This window comes from Sarcophilus harrisii, chromosome 2 (genome assembly GCF_902635505.1).
Source record: "Sarcophilus harrisii chromosome 2, mSarHar1.11, whole genome shotgun sequence".
NCBI classification, from domain to species: domain Eukaryota; kingdom Metazoa; phylum Chordata; class Mammalia; order Dasyuromorphia; family Dasyuridae; genus Sarcophilus; species Sarcophilus harrisii.
The window spans coordinates 56503306-56520657 of record NC_045427.1 but is presented as its reverse complement, the minus strand read 5'-3'; the positions used below and the strand labels follow the sequence as shown (position 1 = coordinate 56520657).

General features: G+C 53.6%; 2 protein-coding genes across 15 annotated transcripts; one reads left to right on the top strand and one right to left on the bottom strand.

Moving 5' to 3' along the window:
• Window positions 1-4900: 4900 nt before the first annotated feature.
• On the top strand, window positions 4901-8474 carry PARD6A (par-6 family cell polarity regulator alpha). Of its 2 annotated transcripts, none has more exons than XM_031950265.1 (3): window positions 4901-5845; window positions 6500-6722; window positions 7459-8474. In XM_031950265.1, the coding sequence occupies exons 1-3, from the start codon at window positions 5150-5152 to the stop codon at window positions 8232-8234; spliced, it is 1695 nt and encodes a 564-aa protein (XP_031806125.1). In that variant the 5' UTR covers window positions 4901-5149; the 3' UTR covers window positions 8235-8474. The 2 variants fall into 2 exon arrangements, with proteins under 2 accessions (XP_031806125.1, XP_031806124.1); XM_031950264.1 differs by having other exon boundaries at window positions 7456-8474.
• Window positions 8475-8496: 22 nt separating this feature from the next.
• On the bottom strand, window positions 8497-16122 carry ENKD1 (enkurin domain containing 1). Of its 13 annotated transcripts, none has more exons than XM_023495050.2 (8): window positions 15402-16122; window positions 11628-11729; window positions 10961-11131; window positions 10373-10545; window positions 10098-10247; window positions 9845-10008; window positions 9520-9656; window positions 8497-9311 (listed from the first exon to the last, which is right to left on the bottom strand). In XM_023495050.2, exons 2-8 carry the CDS (start codon window positions 11710-11712, stop codon window positions 9151-9153), a joined length of 1041 nt encoding a protein of 346 aa, XP_023350818.1. In that variant the 5' UTR covers window positions 11713-11729; window positions 15402-16122; the 3' UTR covers window positions 8497-9150. The 13 variants fall into 13 exon arrangements, with proteins under 13 accessions (XP_023350818.1, XP_031806132.1, XP_012395771.1 ...); XM_031950272.1 differs by having other exon boundaries at window positions 11628-11726; XM_012540317.2 differs by lacking the exon at window positions 15402-16122 and adding an exon at window positions 11926-12226 and having other exon boundaries at window positions 11628-11726.
• Between the last annotated feature and the right edge of the window lie 1230 nt (window positions 16123-17352).

Here is a 17352-nt window from a genome sequence, read left to right as displayed (position 1 = left end):
CTGAAATCATCATAGCTCTTAATTTCTTATACCACAATAGTATTCTATCACAACTACATACCACAAAATATGTTTAGAAGAGTTGCACATGTTTATATTGGATGACTTGTTGTCTTAGGGAAGAGGAAAGGTGAGAAGGGAAGGAGAAAAATAGGGAATATAAGGGGGTTTTTTTTGGGTTTTTTTTTTTTTTTTGAAGGAAAATGGTTTTATTTTGAGTTTCGAATCTAATTATGGAAAAAAAAGTTATTTAAAAAGTATAATTTAAAAACAGGGTATCCCCATCTTGGTGCAGTTTTAAGCTTTAAAATACATTTTTTTTACATTTTTTATTTATTATTATTATAGTAACTTTTTATTGACAGAACCCATGCCAGGGTAATTTTTTTACAACATTATCCCTTGCACTCACTTCTGTTCCGATTTTTCCCTCCCACCCTCCACCCCCTCCCTAGATGGCAAGCAGTCCTATATATGTTGAATATGTCCTAGTATATCCTAGATACAATGTATGTGTGCAGATCCAAACAGTTTTCTTGTTGCACAGGGAGAATTGGGTTCAGAAGGTAGAAATAACCCAGGAAGAAAAACAAAAATGCAAACAGTTTACATTCATTTCCCAGTGTTTTGTTTTGTTTTGTTTTGTTTTGTTTTTGGGGGGGGGTGTAGCTGCTTCTGTCCATCATTGATCAATTGAAACTGAATTAGGTCTCTTTTTCAAAGAAATCCACTTCCATCAGAATACATCTTCATACAGTATTGTTGTTGACGTATATAATGATCTCTTGGTTCTGCTCATTTCACTTAGCAGGAATATAAGGTTTTGCAAGGGTGAATGTTGAAAACTATATTTGTATGTATTTTGAAAAATAAAAAGCTGTTATAAAAAATTATATACCACAACTTGGTAAACCATTCCCTAATTGGACATCCCCTCAATTTCCAATTCTTTACCACCACAGAATGAGCAGCTTAAATATTTTTTGTACAAACATTCCCTTTTCCATGATCTCTGGGGTAAAGGTAGAAGGTGGTGAAGTGGATAGAATACTAGGTCTGAAATCAGTTCAAATCCAGCCTCAGACTAGATGTGTGACCCTGAGCAAGTCCCTTCATCTCGTTTGCCTCAGTTTCCTCATCTGTAAATAAACTGGAGAAGGATATGGTAAGCCACTCTGGTGTCTCTGCCAAGAAAACCCCACATAAGGTCATAAAGAGTTAGAACATAATTGAACAATTCTGAGATACAATTCTGTTTGTTTGGAGTGAGCTCCCCTCACATCAACCCTGTGCAAGTATCATTATCCTCATTGACTTGCACAAAGTCACCTGGTTTCTAAGTATCTAACAACCGTTTATTACATACTTATTTTGTACCAAGTGAATAGTATGTGTAGTTCTGGGAGAACAAAGAAAATATGTACATATACAGACATATACTTACAGCTGGGATTTGAATCCAGCCCCAAATTTTGTAATCCAGGTGCTCTCCAAGGAATGAGAAATGCTATCTCCATTTTTGTTTCCAAGTTGTTGGTGTACCCTGCTTCCTTTCCCTCCTCATGTAAACACTGACAGTTTTTAAAATTTATTTTAGCCACCACTACACATTAAACTACTAAAGAAATGCTCCTTGTCCAAAGGATATAAACAATTTTCAGATGAAGAAATTAAAACCATTTCTAGTCCTATGGAAAGGTGCTCCAAATCACTGTTGATCAGAGAAATGCAAATTAAGACAACTCTGAAGTGCAGCCTCATCTCTCTCAGATTGGCTAAAATGACAGGAAAAGATAATGAGAAATGTTAGAGACGATGTGGGAAAACTGGGACGCTGATGCATTACTGGTGGAGTTGTGAACGAATCTAACCATTCTGGAGAGCAATCTAGAATTATGTCCAAAAAGTTATCAAACTGTGCATACCCTTTGACCCAGCAGTGTTACTACTGGGCTTATATCCCAAAGAGATTTTAAAGGACAGGGACCCACATGTGCCAAAATGTTTGTGGCAGCCCTCTTTGTAGTGGCCAGAAACTGGAAACTGAGTGGATGCCCATCAGTTGGAGAATGGCTGAATAAATTGTGGTATATGAATGTTATGGAATATTATTGTTCTGTAAGAAACGACCAGCAAGATGATTTCAGAAAGACCTGGAGAGACCTACATGAACTGACGCTAAATGAGCAGAACCAAGAGATCATTGCATAGACTCACTGTAGGGGCCCTCAAACTACTGCCCGCGGGCCAGATGCAGCAGCTGAGGACGATTATCCCCCTCACCCAGGGCTATGAAGTTTCTTTATTTAAAGGCCCACAAAGCAAAGTTTTTGTTTTTACTATAGTCTGGCCCTCCAACAGTCTGAGGGACAGTGAACTGGCCCCCTTTTTAAAAAGTTTGAGGATCCCTGGATAGAGCACCAAGAAGATTATATGATGATCAGTTCTGGTGGATATGGCTCTTTTCAGGCCAATTCCAATGGACTCGTGATGGAAAGTGCCATCTGCATCCAGAGAAAGGACTGTGAGAACTGAGTGTGGATCACAACATAGCATTCTCACTCTTCTTATTTGCTTACTTTTTGTTCTTTCCCAGTTTTTTCCTTTTTGATCTGATTTTTCTTGTGCAGCATGATAATTGTGCAGGTGTGTAGAGAAAAATTGCATCTGTTTGACATATATTGGATTGTTTGCCTTCTAGGGAGGAGGTGGGGGAAAGAGAAGGAAAAAATTTGGAACACAAGGTTTTGCAAGGGTGAATGTTGAAAATTATTTACGTATATGGATTTTTTTGGGGGGGGCTTTTTTGCTGGGATAATTGGGGTTAAGTGACTTGCCCAGGGTCACACACCTAGGAAGTATTAAGTGTCTGAGGCTAGATTTGAACTCAGATCCTCCTAACTTCAGGGCTGGTGCTCCATCCACTGCACCACCCAGCTGCCCTTATGCATATATTTAGAAAATAAAAAGTTTTAATAAGGAAATGCTCCTTGCATGAAAGAATGAGTATTTTGAAAAGCTTAAAACTGTACAAATTTGATGATGATGAATCTTATTAACTGAGCATCTTAAACATGACTGATTTTTATTCAAAAACAAAAACTAATAAAGTGTTAAATTGTATTGGTTTAGGATTATTTCCAAAAATCAAGTCCTTCAAAATTATTCATCCTTTTTTAAATTAATTTTGGGGGGGGGCAGTGTTCTATCCACTGCACCATCTAGCTGCCACCTCCTCCTTCAAAATTACATTTGCCGCTACTGAGGATGATGCCATAGGCTCCAAAGAAGGGTACAAAGAAGAGTAGCAGGGAGGTATGGGTATGGTGGTAATCAATGTCCCTCCTGCCCTCCCCTCCATGGAGTGTGCTGGAATCTTTCATTTACAGCTAGGTGGCGTATAGTGCACAGAGCAATGGGCCCTAGAGTGAGGAAGATTGGTTCAAAGGAGGTCTCATATACTTACTGATGAGCAGCAACCTGAAGCACCAAGCCTGAAGTCAAGATCAAATCTAGCCTCAGACACTCACTAGCTGTGTGACCCTGGGCAAGTCACTTTGCCCTATTTGCCTCAGTTTCCTCATCTGTGTCATAAAGAGAAGGAAATGGCCAAGCACTCCAGTATCTTTGCCAAGAAAACCCCAAAGGGGATCACGAAGAGTCAGACAAAACTGAACAAGACACTAATGGTATGATCCCGAGCAAGTCATTTTATCTCTCACGTTTCTCATTTATAAATGGGGATAATAATAGTACCTCGTTCCTAGAGTTGTGAGGGTCAAATGAGACAATTATCAAGTGCCTGACACAGAGCTAAGCTATGATTATCTGGAGTCAGAAAACTCCAGTTCAAAGGCTAGCTCTGCTCTGATAGTTGTGCCATCCTAGACAGCTTCCTCTCTCTGCATCCCAATTTTATCTATCAATAGAAGGAATTTCTCAGAGCTCTCTTCCAGCTCTTTACCCTATTTCCCAAGTGTTTTGGAGAGGATAGTCCTGTGGAGATAGAAATGTTTTAAAATAACTCTCTCACGACTTACAGCAGCATTTTCCCAAACTCCTCTAGCCTTTTTTGTGTTCATGACATTTGACAGAAGCCATAAAAGTTTGTCTGAGGAGCTACTGGGGAGGAATGGTACTCTGGGTAAAGTGAAGCAAAATAAGCCCTATTTTTAGCTCGCTCAATATTAAGCATCTTAATATGTGTGCGACTTAATATTTTAGTGAGGAAATATTGCTAGCTTCAAAAATGCACCATGAAACCCCCATTTACTTGGAGCAACTTCTAGAGCAGCGAGCAGTTAGTCATAGTTAGAAATGGCCAAGCCTGCGGAGGGCATTGCTAGGAAACCAAAACATAAGGTCTTTACCTGTTGGGATAACTGAGAGTTTTGCCAGCAGCTGGAGAAAGATGAAAAGCAGGGCTACTTTAAGGAAAAGATTGGGTCAATGGAGAGAGAGAAAGAGACAGAAAGAAAAGGGGAGAGGGAGAAAGGGAGAGCCCTAGAGACAGACTGAGGGGGACTAAGAAACAGAAAGAGAGAGGGAGGGAGGAAGATGGAGATAGAGACAGAGAACAAGAGAGAGGGAGGGAGAGAATGCGACTGCACTTGTGAAGACTCAGCTAGAATGACCTTAGATACCTTCTATTCCCCCTCGGCACTCCACGGTCGGTGACTGACCTCAGGGCACACAATACAGAGTTTTTCTTTTTGGAGAAGCATCCTCCCGCCAACTTAGAAGTCTCCATCGTGAGGCTTTCCCCCTCCCTCGGCTGGTCATGACACCCTCCTCGGACCACGTCAACAGCTCTGTTCTGCACCTCGCTAATTAGGAGGTAGCTTCGTTTATTACAGAGATCTTTGTGCCATAACGCCAGCTCGGTGAGAGTTGCCTGCGGCGCCGCCCTGTAAGGCAGGTGGTTCAGGTACTGTGTCCATTTCACAGATGTGAAGACTGCCTCACAGAAAAGGACTCGCCCGCAGCTGGCAGCCGTCAGCCAGGATCGAAGCCGGAGTCTCCCGAGATTACGCCCGGCGCCCGGACACCTGCGCTCCGTACCCCCGGGGGGCTGTAAGCGCCGGGACCGCGTCTTCCCTCCATCGAGTCCTTCCTCCAGTGGGTGTTTAAGCAGTTTTTGTTCCAACGAATGCAGGGGCCGGCGCGGGTTATCCTAGAGGGGCTGGGGGTGGGGGTCCGGCCTGGGCCCCTCCGTCCCCCGTACCGGCCTTCGCTGGAGCGGAGCTTAGGCGGCGCCGCCTCGCTGGGTCGGGGATCGGGGCGTCAGGACTCGGGGGGTTGTGCGCGGGCCACCGTGGCCTTCCCCGCCCTCCCCCACCCCGCACCGGGGGAGAAACGGGGCCCGCGGCGAGTAATGACTGGGACGCGGAGAGCCCCGCCGGGCCCGGGAGGGAGGGGGGGCGAAGCGCATCGCCACACACCCACGCGCGAGCCCGCTGGGGCCGCAGGGGGCCGCCGGCCCGCCCCCTCCCACCAGTTACCTAGGGAACGTTGTCTCCGCGTTCCATCCGTGCGGGCGCTCGGCGCCTCCCCCTCCCCCACGCGGATGACGTCATGGTCGGTACCCACCTCCCCCCCTCCTCTCCCCTCCCCAGTCTTGGGGCGAGCTGCTCTCGGACAGCGCGGAGAGAGGGAGGGGAGCGGGGAGGGGGCGGGGCGGGCACTGCTGCAGGGCGCGGGCGGGGGAAGCCGGGGAGGGGCCGGGCTGTGCACCTGCGCCGCTTCGGCCTCAGCCCCGGCCCGGCCCGGCCCCGGCCCAGCCATGGCCAAACCTCAGCGGACCCCGGCGCGGAGCCCCGACAGCATCATCGAGGTGAAGAGCAAAGTAAGGGCCCCGGCCCCGTGCCCCTCGCCCCCCCGCCCTGCCGGGTCCCGGCTCCCTTTCTCCATCCCCGGGCCGCCTCCCGCGCCTCTGCCTCCTTGTCCTCCCTTGCCTGCCTTCTCTCCCCGCATCCTGGGCCGCTCGGGCGGCAGCCCCTGCGGGGCCTGCATCTGGGGGCGGGGGCCGGCGCTGCCCGCGGACCCCTGCCGGGCATACAGAGCCAGCCCCTGGGGTGGGGTCCGGGCCCAGCCCGGGCTTCCCGCTGCTGCTGCTGCTGCTGCGGACTCCCGGAGCTGTCCCCTGCATTCAGCTCCCCCACCGACTCCCACTCGTTCCGCGCCCCCCCTCAGCCCACCCCCCATCAGCTGCAGCGCCTCGCTGCTCCCTGCTCTGCCGGGCGTACCCTCCAGGCTCCGATCCCCCCCCTCCGCGAGCCCTCGAGGTCCCCTCCCAGGGGAGGGGACACGGGCTGGGGTGGGATGGTCCGCGTCCGTGTGCGCGCGTGTCCGTGTGCGCGCGTGTCCGTGTGCGCGCGTGTCCGTGTGCGCGCGTGTCCGTGTGCGCGCGTGTCCGGCACGGGGGAGGCTCTGCCCGCCAAGATGGCTCGGGCCCCTCTCCAAGGCTGCCCGGAGCCTGACTCAGGCCCCCTCCCCTCAGTTCGATGCCGAGTTCCGGCGCTTTGCCCTGCCCCGAGCCTCGGTGGGAGGCTTCCAGGAGTTCTCCCGGCTGCTTCGGGCCGTGCACCAGATCCCGGGCCTGGACGTGCTGCTGGGCTACACCGACGTGCACGGGGACCTGCTGCCGCTCACCAACGACGACAACCTGCACCGGGCGCTGGCCAGCACGCACCCGCCCCTCCGCCTGCTGGTGCAGAAGAGGGGTGAGAGCCCTGCGCTGGTGGGGGCGGGGCGCCGTGGTCTGGGGGGGGTCACGGGGGGGAGGCGACGTGGTCTGTGGGGGAGGGTCTGTCACGGGGGTGGGGCGCCGTGGTCTGGGGGGCGTCACGGTCTGTCACAGCGGGGGGTTTTGCTGCTGGATCAGCACAGACAAGCCTATGACAGAGGGAAGAGGACTTTCAGGCAGCACAGGGTGGGCTGCGGTGACCTGGGCAGCTAGGTGCTCTCTGCCACCCTCACTGGAGCTCATTGGGTCAAACATGCAAAGAAACAAGTATCTGCTCCATCTCTGTCCGTTCAGATAAAGAAAAGGAGGTGAAAGGAAGGGTCTTATCAAAGGTCACACAGCTGATGAGCACCAGAGGCAGGATTTGAACCCTGAGCCTGGGACTCCAAATCATGCTCTTGATCTGGTGCCCCCCCAGTATTATCCCCAGTGGGGTTCTTCTGTTTTCTTGTGCCTGTGACTCCTGGGGCTGCATGGGGGGCAGGGTGGTAGGGAAGCCAGCCCTGGCTCCGAAGCAGGGCCAAGAGCCCCCGGGGCCTGCAGAGAAGGTGCTGGGCAAAGCGAGGCGGGAAGGGGAGAGCTCTCTCTCTAGGAGTCCCTAGGAGAGAACTCCCCTAGAAGCTGGCAGCCAGCTAACTTGAGGAAGGCCCCGGGGGCTAGTGGGGGAGAGCTGCCCGAGGGACAATCCTGAGCTCCGCTCCCTCCCACAGCAGAAGCCGATCCCACGGGCATGGCCTTTACCTCCAACTCCTTGCAGCGCCGGAAGAAGGGGCTGCTCCTCCGGCCCGCGGCCCCCCATCGGACGCGGCCCCCACTCCTCATCAGCCTTCCCCAGGACTTCCGTCAGATTTCCTCCGTCATCGACGTGGACCTGCTGCCTGAGAGCCACCGGCGAGTGAAGCTGCACAAGCACGGCTCGGACCGCCCGCTGGGCTTCTACATCAGGGATGGCGTTAGCGTGCGCGTGGCGCCCCAAGGCCTGGAGAAGGTGCCCGGCATCTTCATCTCCCGCCTGGTGCGGGGCGGCCTGGCCGAGAGTACCGGGCTCCTGGCCGTCAGTGATGAAATCCTGGAGGTCAACGGCATCGATGTGGCCGGCAAGTCGCTGGACCAGGTGACAGACATGATGGTGGCCAACAGCCACAACCTCATTGTCACCGTCAAGCCGGCCAACCAGCGCAACAACGTGGTGCGGGCCGGGGCGGGCCGACCCGCGGGGGTGCAGCCCACCGCGCCCCTCCCTCCCGCAGAAGTTCCCGAGCCAGACAGCGATGAGGACAGTGACCTGGTCATCGAGAGCCATGGGCTGCCTGGCTACCTCCCGCCCTGCCCAAACGGGACGCCTCCGGCCCCCTCCCCCAGGGACTTGCGGCCCAGCCGCTCACTCCCTGGCTCTCGAGGGTCCTTACAGTCACTGGACAGTCAGGACGGGGCCAGCCCTGCCCGGGGGGGCAGTCTAAGGGAAGATGGCAGTGGTGTCACCCTATAGTTCGGGCTTTGCCCGGCCGAACCCTGGGGTTGCTGTCCTGCTCACACACACCTCTGGCCCCTGCCTGGGCTGGTGGACACCGGGGCCAAGGAGGGATAAGGGTCCCCCAAGGTGCCCCTCCTCGACCTCCGCCTCCCTCCCCGGTCCCAAGCTCTCTCTTGGCGGGCAGCCGGACGGGGAGCTGCCTTTTCATGAGCTGAGGCGGGGCCTTTGCTCACACGTCCTTCCATCTGTGAAATATTAAAGCTTTTCTAGAAAACACTAGCCCTTCTCCACTACAGGGAAAGCTCTTTGGGGGCAGCTGAGTCACAAATGCCATAAGGGGGCCAGGCCTGCAGGGGCCAGAGCTGGCCTTTTCCTCCTTCCCAGGACTCAGGGAGAGGAAGAGGAAGGAGCCAGGATGTCTTGTGGGCTGTGCTGTCCCACTGTCATTGTTCTCAGCAGCAGCTTCTCCTGGCCCTCATCCATAGGCAGCCACCAAGGGGCCTGGGACCCCTCTCAGCATGACTCCCCGGAACTGACAAAGCTGCTGAGCTTTGGGTCCTGCAGGAATAGCTGTCCTACTGTCACTCTCCCCCCAAAGCTGGCTGATGTGGCTGACAGAGCCCCCTCTCCATGCCTCCATGCCCACTTAGCCTGGCATTTCTAGAGAAACATTAACTTGGGAAGAGGTCAGGAGAAAGGAGATTGGGGTCACTGTTCATGTAAAAAAAGGTTTAATTTAAAAACAGAAAAATATTCTTGACGGTGGCTCCCTGGGCTTGTTCCTTCTGCTGCCCTTGGGGAGGGGTTCAGGGGGTTACCACAGTACACTTGGGTCACAAGTGCGAGAACCTTCCCTTTCAGGACCCCTCAAACCACTCAGAAAGGGCAGAGGGGTTTCCAGTGGCCTTCCTGTGGGTCAGAGGGGAAGAGCTCAGGAATCCATCTTGACAAAGACTTTGGGTCGGGAGAAGATCTTGAGGGCCTCCTCCACCTGGGAAAGCTTCTTCTCTAGCTCAGCCTTGTGATTCTGGGCTCGAAGGGAGTCGGCTCCAGAAGGCAACAGCACCAGCTCCTTAAGCAGTTCTTCTTGTTCTGACAAAGAAAAGGGCTCAGGGTACAGGGTTCTAGCTCCCTCCTCGTAGTTAGGACCCCAGGACTCAGTAGGAGTCAGGCTGGCTGCACATGGACCGCAGTCACAGGGGATCAGGCTGGCAGGAAGTGAGGTACTGGGGGGAAGGAAGTTAGTTTTCTGGCTCCCTCTCCCTAGCGTCTCCCGACCCTAACTGGCCCAGACACTCACTCTGGAGAAGGGACTTCAGGGTGCTCAGGCGCTGGCTCTCGGGCATCATGGTATGGCCTGGGGGTATTTCGGGGTCGGGCTGATTTCGTAGGCGCTCCTCAGCTTCCCGGCGCCACAGATCTTTCCGTTCCACCAGGCTACCAAAGGGCAGAGTGAGCGAGCTACCCCGTCCCCAGATGCCCAGCCCAGACCCAATGGCCTCCCTCAGCCCTTCAGCAAAGTGGGGTGGGGCACTGGGGCTCTGTCTCCCTTCCTGCCGGGCTGAGGCCCTCCCCAGTGGGGCCGGAGGGCACGGGGCACGGAGAAGGGACCAACAAGGACCTACTAGTGGGGCACGTGGCCCTTCTGCCTGGTGTTGTACTCCTCCTGGGCTCGCCGCTGCTGCTCCCGTACCTCAGCTAGACACTGCAGGGAGCGTGACCGCCGCCGAGGTGCCACCTTGGCCGTCCGAGCATTGTGGGTGATGAAGTCCACCACCGGACCCTGGCCCTGCAGGAGAGGGGAGCGCATGGGTGGCCGTCCTGGGCCAGCCTGCCATTTCCCCCTTTCCACCCCAGCATCCCATGCAGATGCATCACCTTGGCGTCAGGGCCCGGAGGCTGGGAGCCATCAGTGCTGGGCAAAGCCGGGCCCGCGGAAGCCCCACGGCGAGGCTGCACCCCTGGCCCACAGCGGGAATAAGCCCGCAGGAAAGCCGGCAGCTCTGGCACAGAGGCAGGGGATGGCTCCTGGGGGAAGCAGAGGGACTGCGTCAGGCGGGCTCTCAAGCGAAGCCCTCCCTCCTCCCCCTGCAGCCCCTGGCCCCAGCCCAGCCAGGCAGAGGAGGTCAGAAGCTGGCGGGGGGAGGGGGTACCTGCAGCTTGGCCTTCAGCCGGGACTCCACTTTGTCATACTTGGGTGAGCGCCACAGGGCCTTGAGCGGCTTCGGCCGGCCGTGGTCTTGTCCCCGCTCCTGCTCCTGGCACCGTTTCTGGATCTCCCGGATCCGCCTCACGTTCTCCTTCTCGTGGTTTTTTAGGTCCTTCCCTGTGGGTCAGGGAGACACTGCCAGGCCTGCTCATGGGTACAGAGGCCTGACAATTTCCTAAGTTCTTGAACATCAGCTGGTCCAAGCCCCTCCTTTTATGGAAGTCGCCACCTGACTTGTCCCACATCAAATGGATGCCTTGGGCCCCTAGAAATGCTGCCTCTCACCATGCTCTGCCCCCCGTGACTGGCCCAATTACACTGCGAGTTGGCCATGGATGGCTCTGTTCTCTTGGCTCTGGACTCCGGCGTATTCTGTGGCCCTCACCCGGGGATGGGTCTGTTATTGTCTCCCTCTGAGGGCTTGGTCTTCCTGGCTTCCCATCCCATGCCCCCCAAGCCTAAGTGAGTGGCAGTGGGGGAAGGGAAGCTTCCTTGGTGCCAGGGGGCCCAGGTTGCTGCTCTTAGCACTTACTCCTGGGCAACGGCTCGCTGCCCAACGAGACCTCCTGGAGCTGCAGCAGAACTCCCACCAGGCTCTGCTGGGATCCGGGGTGAATTTGAGGAGCAGGCTGGTCCAGGGGGGCACCTGGTTGCCAGGGAGGCTCCAGGCTTAGCTTCCGAGCACTTCCTTCAAGGCTCCGGGCTGGAAGCAAGCAGGAGAGGGGCGGTGCTAGAATAATCATAACTCACAGGTAGAGAGAACAGCTCTGAAGGCTGGAAAATACTTTGCTTGCAACCACCTGTGAAACAGGGGCATAAAAATCATGTTTTTTACATGATCAGTTCTACATGTTAATATCCACTTCCACTTTACTCTTTAAAGTTTATCTTTCATTACATATAAAAACAATTTAACATTTTGTTTTTTAGTTGTGAGTTCCAAATTGTCTCCCTCTTTTTCTGTCTCCCCTCATATTGAGGCGAGCGATCGGATACAGATTATACCCATTTCCATATTAGCCACGTCCTAAAAGAACATCATACTTTACAAAAGAAGGGAGGCTCAGCTATTTATCGGGCTTTAGCTCCCCGGCCAGAGTGGCATCAGCCCAGAGCCAGCCAGGGAGGAGGGTTGGGGCTCCCTGCCGCCAGGCGCGCCTGCCCACCCGCCCCTCGCGGGGCGCTGCTGAGCCACTTACGTGTGCCCGGGCGCTTGTAGTAGTTGGGGAACAGGGTGGGATCAGGAGGGATGGGGCCCGAGATCTTGGAAGGTCCCTCGCACATGGCTGGGGCTTCTGCTGCTAGAAGAAAACGGGGGGGGGGGGGGGGGGCAGGGGCAAGTGGAAGGGCGTGTCAGTGTTTGGGGGCTGGGGCGGGGCTCCTTGGCCAGCCTCTTCTTCTTCCCTTCCCCCACGCCGCCCCGCCCCCCACAGGAGTCTGGCTCTCTCCCCACCCGGTCGGCCCCTCCCCCAGTGTCCCCTCCCCGACCGGGGTCACCTTCCCCTACGCCGCCCCGCCGCTCTTGGAGGGACCCAAGCCAGTCCTACATTCAGGCCGCCAGCCCTCCCATCGCCCCCATCCCTCCTTCGGGGGTCACCAGCACCAGCCCTAGCACCGATCTAGTCACCATCCAGGTCCACACTTTTGCATTGCCAGGGCCCAACCGGGAGTTGGTGTCGCCTAGCAACACCAGCTTCCGGTTGAGGGGGAAGGGGGGGAAAAAATCCCGGAGCACAATGGATTCTGGGATTTGTAGTTCAAAGACTAGAACACTTCTGACCACTACCCCTCCCCCTCCCATAAAAATAAGGATACCTGAGTTCAAATCCAGCCTCTGACACAACACTTCCTGGCTGTGTGACCCTGAGCAAGTCACTCAACCCCGATTGTCTCTCCACAGCCCCCCCAAAAAAGGTATAGGACAAGGGGGTATATGACCGAGCTGGGTAACTAGCCAATTTCAAAGAGTGACGCCCTGGGAAATAAGAAAAAGGGTAGAGTGACTACGGGTCTCAGCGAGGGAAAATTTTTTTTTTGTTTTTTTTATGTTTTTAAATTTTTATTTTTTTTAGGGGGGAAATATATATTTAGGAGGACAAAAGCAGAGACAGGTGATGGAATAAGGGGAAGGTAGTGCACCCACTTACAGATATTATCTTTTGATCATCACAACAACCCTGGGAAGCAGATACAGTTATTATCCTCATTTTACAGATAAGGAAACTGAGGCAAAGAGGGGGAAGAGACTTGCACAGGGTCACTCTGAGGCTGTTTTTGAATTTAGGTCACCTTCCATGTCCAGTGCTCTAATCGCCTAGCCGTGACTATGAGGATAGACTCCTAAAGGAGTTCTGGATCAGAATCCGAAAGGTCCAAAAGTTATGGGGAACCCGGCAAAGGGATGAACGCCTGCATCTGTGCTGACCGTGGGAGCTGGGAGTGAGCCCTCTGTTCAGCGGCAGAGGTTCCACAGAGTTTCACAGAGCTGGGGAATGGAAGGCTGAGGGAGACTAAGAATCTGGTAGCTTGGGATCAGATGAAGGAATTTCAAAGGTCATGGACATGGAAATGGGCTTTTATGGATGATGGCAAGACCAGAGGTGGGACCACGGGTGGAGGTGGGATGGCAAATGAGGGAGATGACAACTGTCCCAGCCACCTGGCTCGCTCAGAGCAAGACATTCCCCACAACCCTTCTGGTTCAGCATGAAAATGAGTTTGAACCTGAACAAAAGGTAAATTTAAGGAAACAACCATTTTTTCTCCACTTACCTAGTTTACATTTAGACTTTATACTATGCCAATTAAAAAACAAAAAACCCGGCAGCAAAATATATTTTTGGCCAGTATAAAATCTCTCTCCGTACTGTTATCAAGGGCTCCTCTGAACTTATCTTTCACAGACCATGTCCTGAATGTGTCAAGGACAGAGCCCACCACTGCGCTTGCCTCCCCACCCCAGCTGACACACTGCGGGGAGTGTGAACACACACACTTCTCTGAAGAAGGAACTAAGATTGGTCATGCAATTAGCTTGAGTTTGGCTTCCTGGTAGTATTGTTTTCATTCGTATAATTAGAGTGATTGTGCAGATTGTTCCCCCAGTGATGTTTACTTCCATCTGAGCCAATTGTACAATGAGCACATAGGGATAGATGGTCTCTGAAGCCTCGTCCAACTCTGCGCCTATGGTCCTATTATTCATTCAGTTCATAAAAGTCTTCCCGGATTTCTTTGAGTATCTCCCATTCATTCCTTCTCATAACACGATAGTATTCGATTACATTTAATAAATTACAACGTTAGGTCATTTCCTCAATCGATGGCCATCCACAGTTTTCTAATTTTTTTTGTTTCCAAACACACAAAGAAGCTTCTCTGAATGTTTGTATATCTGAATATCTGAACTCTTTGGTGACTTTTCTCATATAGTTCCAATTTTTACCCCCCAAATACTCAGACCAATTCAGATGCTCTTGAAGAATTGATTGGTATTCCCAATCAGAATCCTGGTAGCTCTTGTCTATGAATCTCCAGATTTTCCTCCCTCAATGAATCCAGTCACTGGCTCACAATCTTTCCCTCCCAGCTTCTCCTTGGGTACCAGAGCATGTCACCATTCTCCCTTAAACACCCCAACTTCCCAGGTCATCACCTTCCTCGTTTGCCATCCTGCCTCCACCAGTGGTCCAACTTTGATCTTGCCATCATCCATAAAAGCACCATTTCCATATCTGTGAACTTTCTTTAATCAGTCTACTAGATGCTTAGTCTCCCTCCGCCTTCCATACTTCGGTTGCCTGAATTCCCCGGTCCATGCCCCCTGAATTAACCACGCTCTCTTTTTCCCATCTTGACCCCATGGGCGAACCAATTCAACTCTACACTATCCTCTTCACTGTGTCTCTTGCCCTCTGATCACATTGATGATTTTGCCCGCCAAGCTTCAGACAGATAGAAGGATCACTCCCACCATCTGCTTTTCCAGATAGTGAGTTAAGGGAGGTGTAAGGGATTGCCTGGCAGTGGTGAGGGCCCAGTTGAGTTGATGTGACATATTTCTAGTGGACCCTGTCAGATTTTCTCCACTTTGTTCAGCAGCATTAGAACAAAGGCAGCGGATGTAGCTCCCCCAAACCTTTCCATCCCTTCTCAAACCTCTTATGGCTTCCTTCCTGGCCCCTTTCAAGGGAGAAACTTGAGAACCTCGTGTTTTACTGAAAAAATGGAGGGCTTGTGCTGTGAACTTCCTCTCCCCCACTCCTTTCCGAATTCGGGTCACTCCCGTGCCTTCTGCCATTACCTCCTCCTCCCGTTCCCCACACTTACGTGGCACTTCTAATCAAGACCAATCCTTGTACCACCATCTTCTCTCTCTTTTGCAAACGCCATCTTTTCACTTGTCTTCAAGCTCTCCCTTCCACTGGCTGATTCTCACACATATACCTCCCACGATCAAAAACCCCTCCCTCGATCCTCCCGAACCTCCAACTGTGTCCCCAGATCCCCTCTGCCTTTTGTGGTCCCAACTCCTTAAGAAGGCCATCTTCTCTCAATCTCCCTGACTCTGCAGTTGGTTCTAGATCTCCTGACTCCACAGAAGTGCCAGTGATCTCTTAGCTGCCCGATCGCCTTTCCTCAGCCCTCCTTCTTTTTGCCCTCTGCTCTACTTCTCTTCCGTCCATGCCATCGGTCCCCTTCCTGTTCCTCAGAGGAGACACTTGACCTCTCAGCTCCATGTATGTAAGTGGCATCCTCCCCACCTAGAATGCTCTCCTTTCTCATCCCCACCTTGTGGCCTTCCCGCCTTTTTCCAAGCCTTAGCTTAAAACCGACTTTCTGCCGAGACCCCTCAATTCTCGGGCCTTTACAAGAAATCTCTTGGGGTGTCCAGGTGGCAGAGCGGACACAGCACCGGCCCTGAAGTCAGGAGGACTTGAATTCAAATCCAGCCTCCGGCAGGCAACACTTACTGGCAGTGTGACTTTGGGCAAGTCAGTTAACCCCAACCGCTTTGCAAAAAGCAAATTGAAAGAGAGAACTCCTTGCTTGCTCCGTGTCTTGCTTGTCCGCAAGCTCCGTGGGAACAGAGACCCTTTCTTGGTCTTCACTTGTATTCCTAGCACTCAGCATCAGTACCCGGCACATAGTAGGTGGTCGACAAATGCGTTTTGCAAAACGCTTCACGGCATTGTCTCATCCGGCTCTCATCACGGCTCCGGGAGAAGGCGCCCGCCTAAATCAACATGGAAGCGTGGTTTGTTCTTATGTGCAAGACGCGGGGCTCTCGGAGCCTCTCGGCGCCGGCCGCTCTCACAGGCTGAGTGACCGGCTCTCCAAGCAGCCCAGCTGGTTACAGGGGGGTTCACGCCCCGCCCCCTTTCGCGCTCAGGGCCCTTTTCGGACGGCGCCGTAGTCTAACTGAAACGGCCAGCGGTAACAAAGCTCCGCCCTCCCCCGCGGCCGCCCCCGGCCTGGAGGAGGGACCCGGGCCTGCGTGCAGCCAATCACGGGCCGCCGCCCTCGGAGACCCTGCGCCCGGCCCGGCCTTCTCTTTCTGCAGGTCAGGGGGCTGAGGCCCAGAAAGGAGCCCGGCCGTGGGCTCCCCGGGCGGAGCCGGCCCGGACCGATGAAGTCCGGACTTTCCGGGGGAGACCACGGGGCGGGGCGGTCCCGGTCCCCGCGGGTCGGACGCGCGGTTCGGGGACCCGCGGATTGGGGGGGGGGGGGGCGTCTCAGGTCATAGGGGAGGGGCTGACGGAGCCGCCGCCGCCCACGTGCGCCTGGCAGAGAGCATCACTGCCGCGGACCGGCAAGGACGCGAAGCGCAGGGCTTCGTCCACAGGGTGGCGCACCACCCAGCCGCAAGCCCGGCGCCGCAGCCCTTGACCCAGATGGAAAGGTGACTGCTTCGGGCGCGTGCTGGCTGCCGGGCGGGGCGGGGCGGGGCTGGCGGGCGGGGCGGGGCTGGCTGGCGGACAGGGGTGGGGCGGGGCTGGCGGGCGGGGCGGGGCGGGGCTGGCGGGAGGGGGCGGGGCGGGGCGGGCGGGGGACAAAGAGCAGCCTCGCAGCCCCGGGCGCCGAGTGCCTCCGACTCTCGCCCCCCTCCCCCCTTTCCAAGATGTTCCGCGCTCTGACCGTTCCTCCTCCCGGGCGGGCGATCCGCTGTGCTGTGGCCACGGGGTCTTGGGGACTCCTCCCACTTAGTGGGAGCCCCCCAAGCCAGCTGCCTTGTACACGACCCTTCTCCGGGTCAGGAAAGCAAAGGGGCAAGGGTGGGGCCCCAACTTTCTCACTGTTCTTTTTTTATTATTATTTATTTATTTAATAGCCTTTTATTTACAGGATTTATACGTGGGTAACTTTACAGCATTAACAATTGCCAAACCTCTTGTTCCAATTCTTCACCTCTTACCCCCCCACCCCCTCCCCCGATGGCAGGATGACCAGTAGATGTTAAATATATCAAAATATAACTTAGATACACAATAAGTATACATGACCAAAACATTATTTTGCTGTAGAAAAAGAATCAGACTCTGAAATATTGTACAATTAGCTTGTGAAGGAAATCAAAAATGCAGGTGTGCATAAATATAGGGATTGGAATTCAATTTAATGGTTTTAGTCATCTCCCAGAGTTCTTTTTCTGAGGCATAGCTAGTTCAGTTCATTACTGCTCCATTGGAAATGATTTGGTTGATCTCGTTGCTGAGGGATGGCCTGATCCATCAGGACTGGTCATCATATAGTATTGTTGTTGAAGTATAAAATGATCTCCTGGTCCTGCTCATTTCACTCAGCATCAGTTCGTGTAAGTCTCTCCAGGCCTTTCTGAAATCATCCTGTTGGCCATTTCTTACAGAACAGTAATATTCCATAATATTCATATACCACAATTTATTCAGCCATTCTCCAACTGAT

Excerpts from the sequence above, each read along its gene's own strand:
- PARD6A (XM_031950264.1), top strand. The coding sequence starts at position 5,150 with ATGCAGGGGCCGGCGCGGGTTATCCTAGAGGGGCTGGGGGTGGGGGTC. Across the intron at positions 5,846-6,499 it reads TCATCGAGGTGAAGAGCAAA|TTCGATGCCGAGTTCCGGCG; the intron begins GTAAGGGCCCCG and ends CCCTCCCCTCAG. Across the intron at positions 6,723-7,455 it reads CCTGCTGGTGCAGAAGAGGG|CAGAAGCCGATCCCACGGGC; the intron begins GTGAGAGCCCTG and ends TCCCTCCCACAG.
- ENKD1 (XM_023495050.2), bottom strand. The coding sequence starts at position 11,712 with ATGTGCGAGGGACCTTCCAAGATCTCGGGCCCCATCCCTCCTGATCCC. Across the intron at positions 10,248-10,372 it reads GGCTGAAGGCCAAGCTGCAG|GAGCCATCCCCTGCCTCTGT; the intron begins GTACCCCCTCCC and ends TGCTTCCCCCAG. Across the intron at positions 9,657-9,844 it reads AAGGGCCACGTGCCCCACTA|CCTGGTGGAACGGAAAGATC; the intron begins GTAGGTCCTTGT and ends GCCCTTTGGTAG.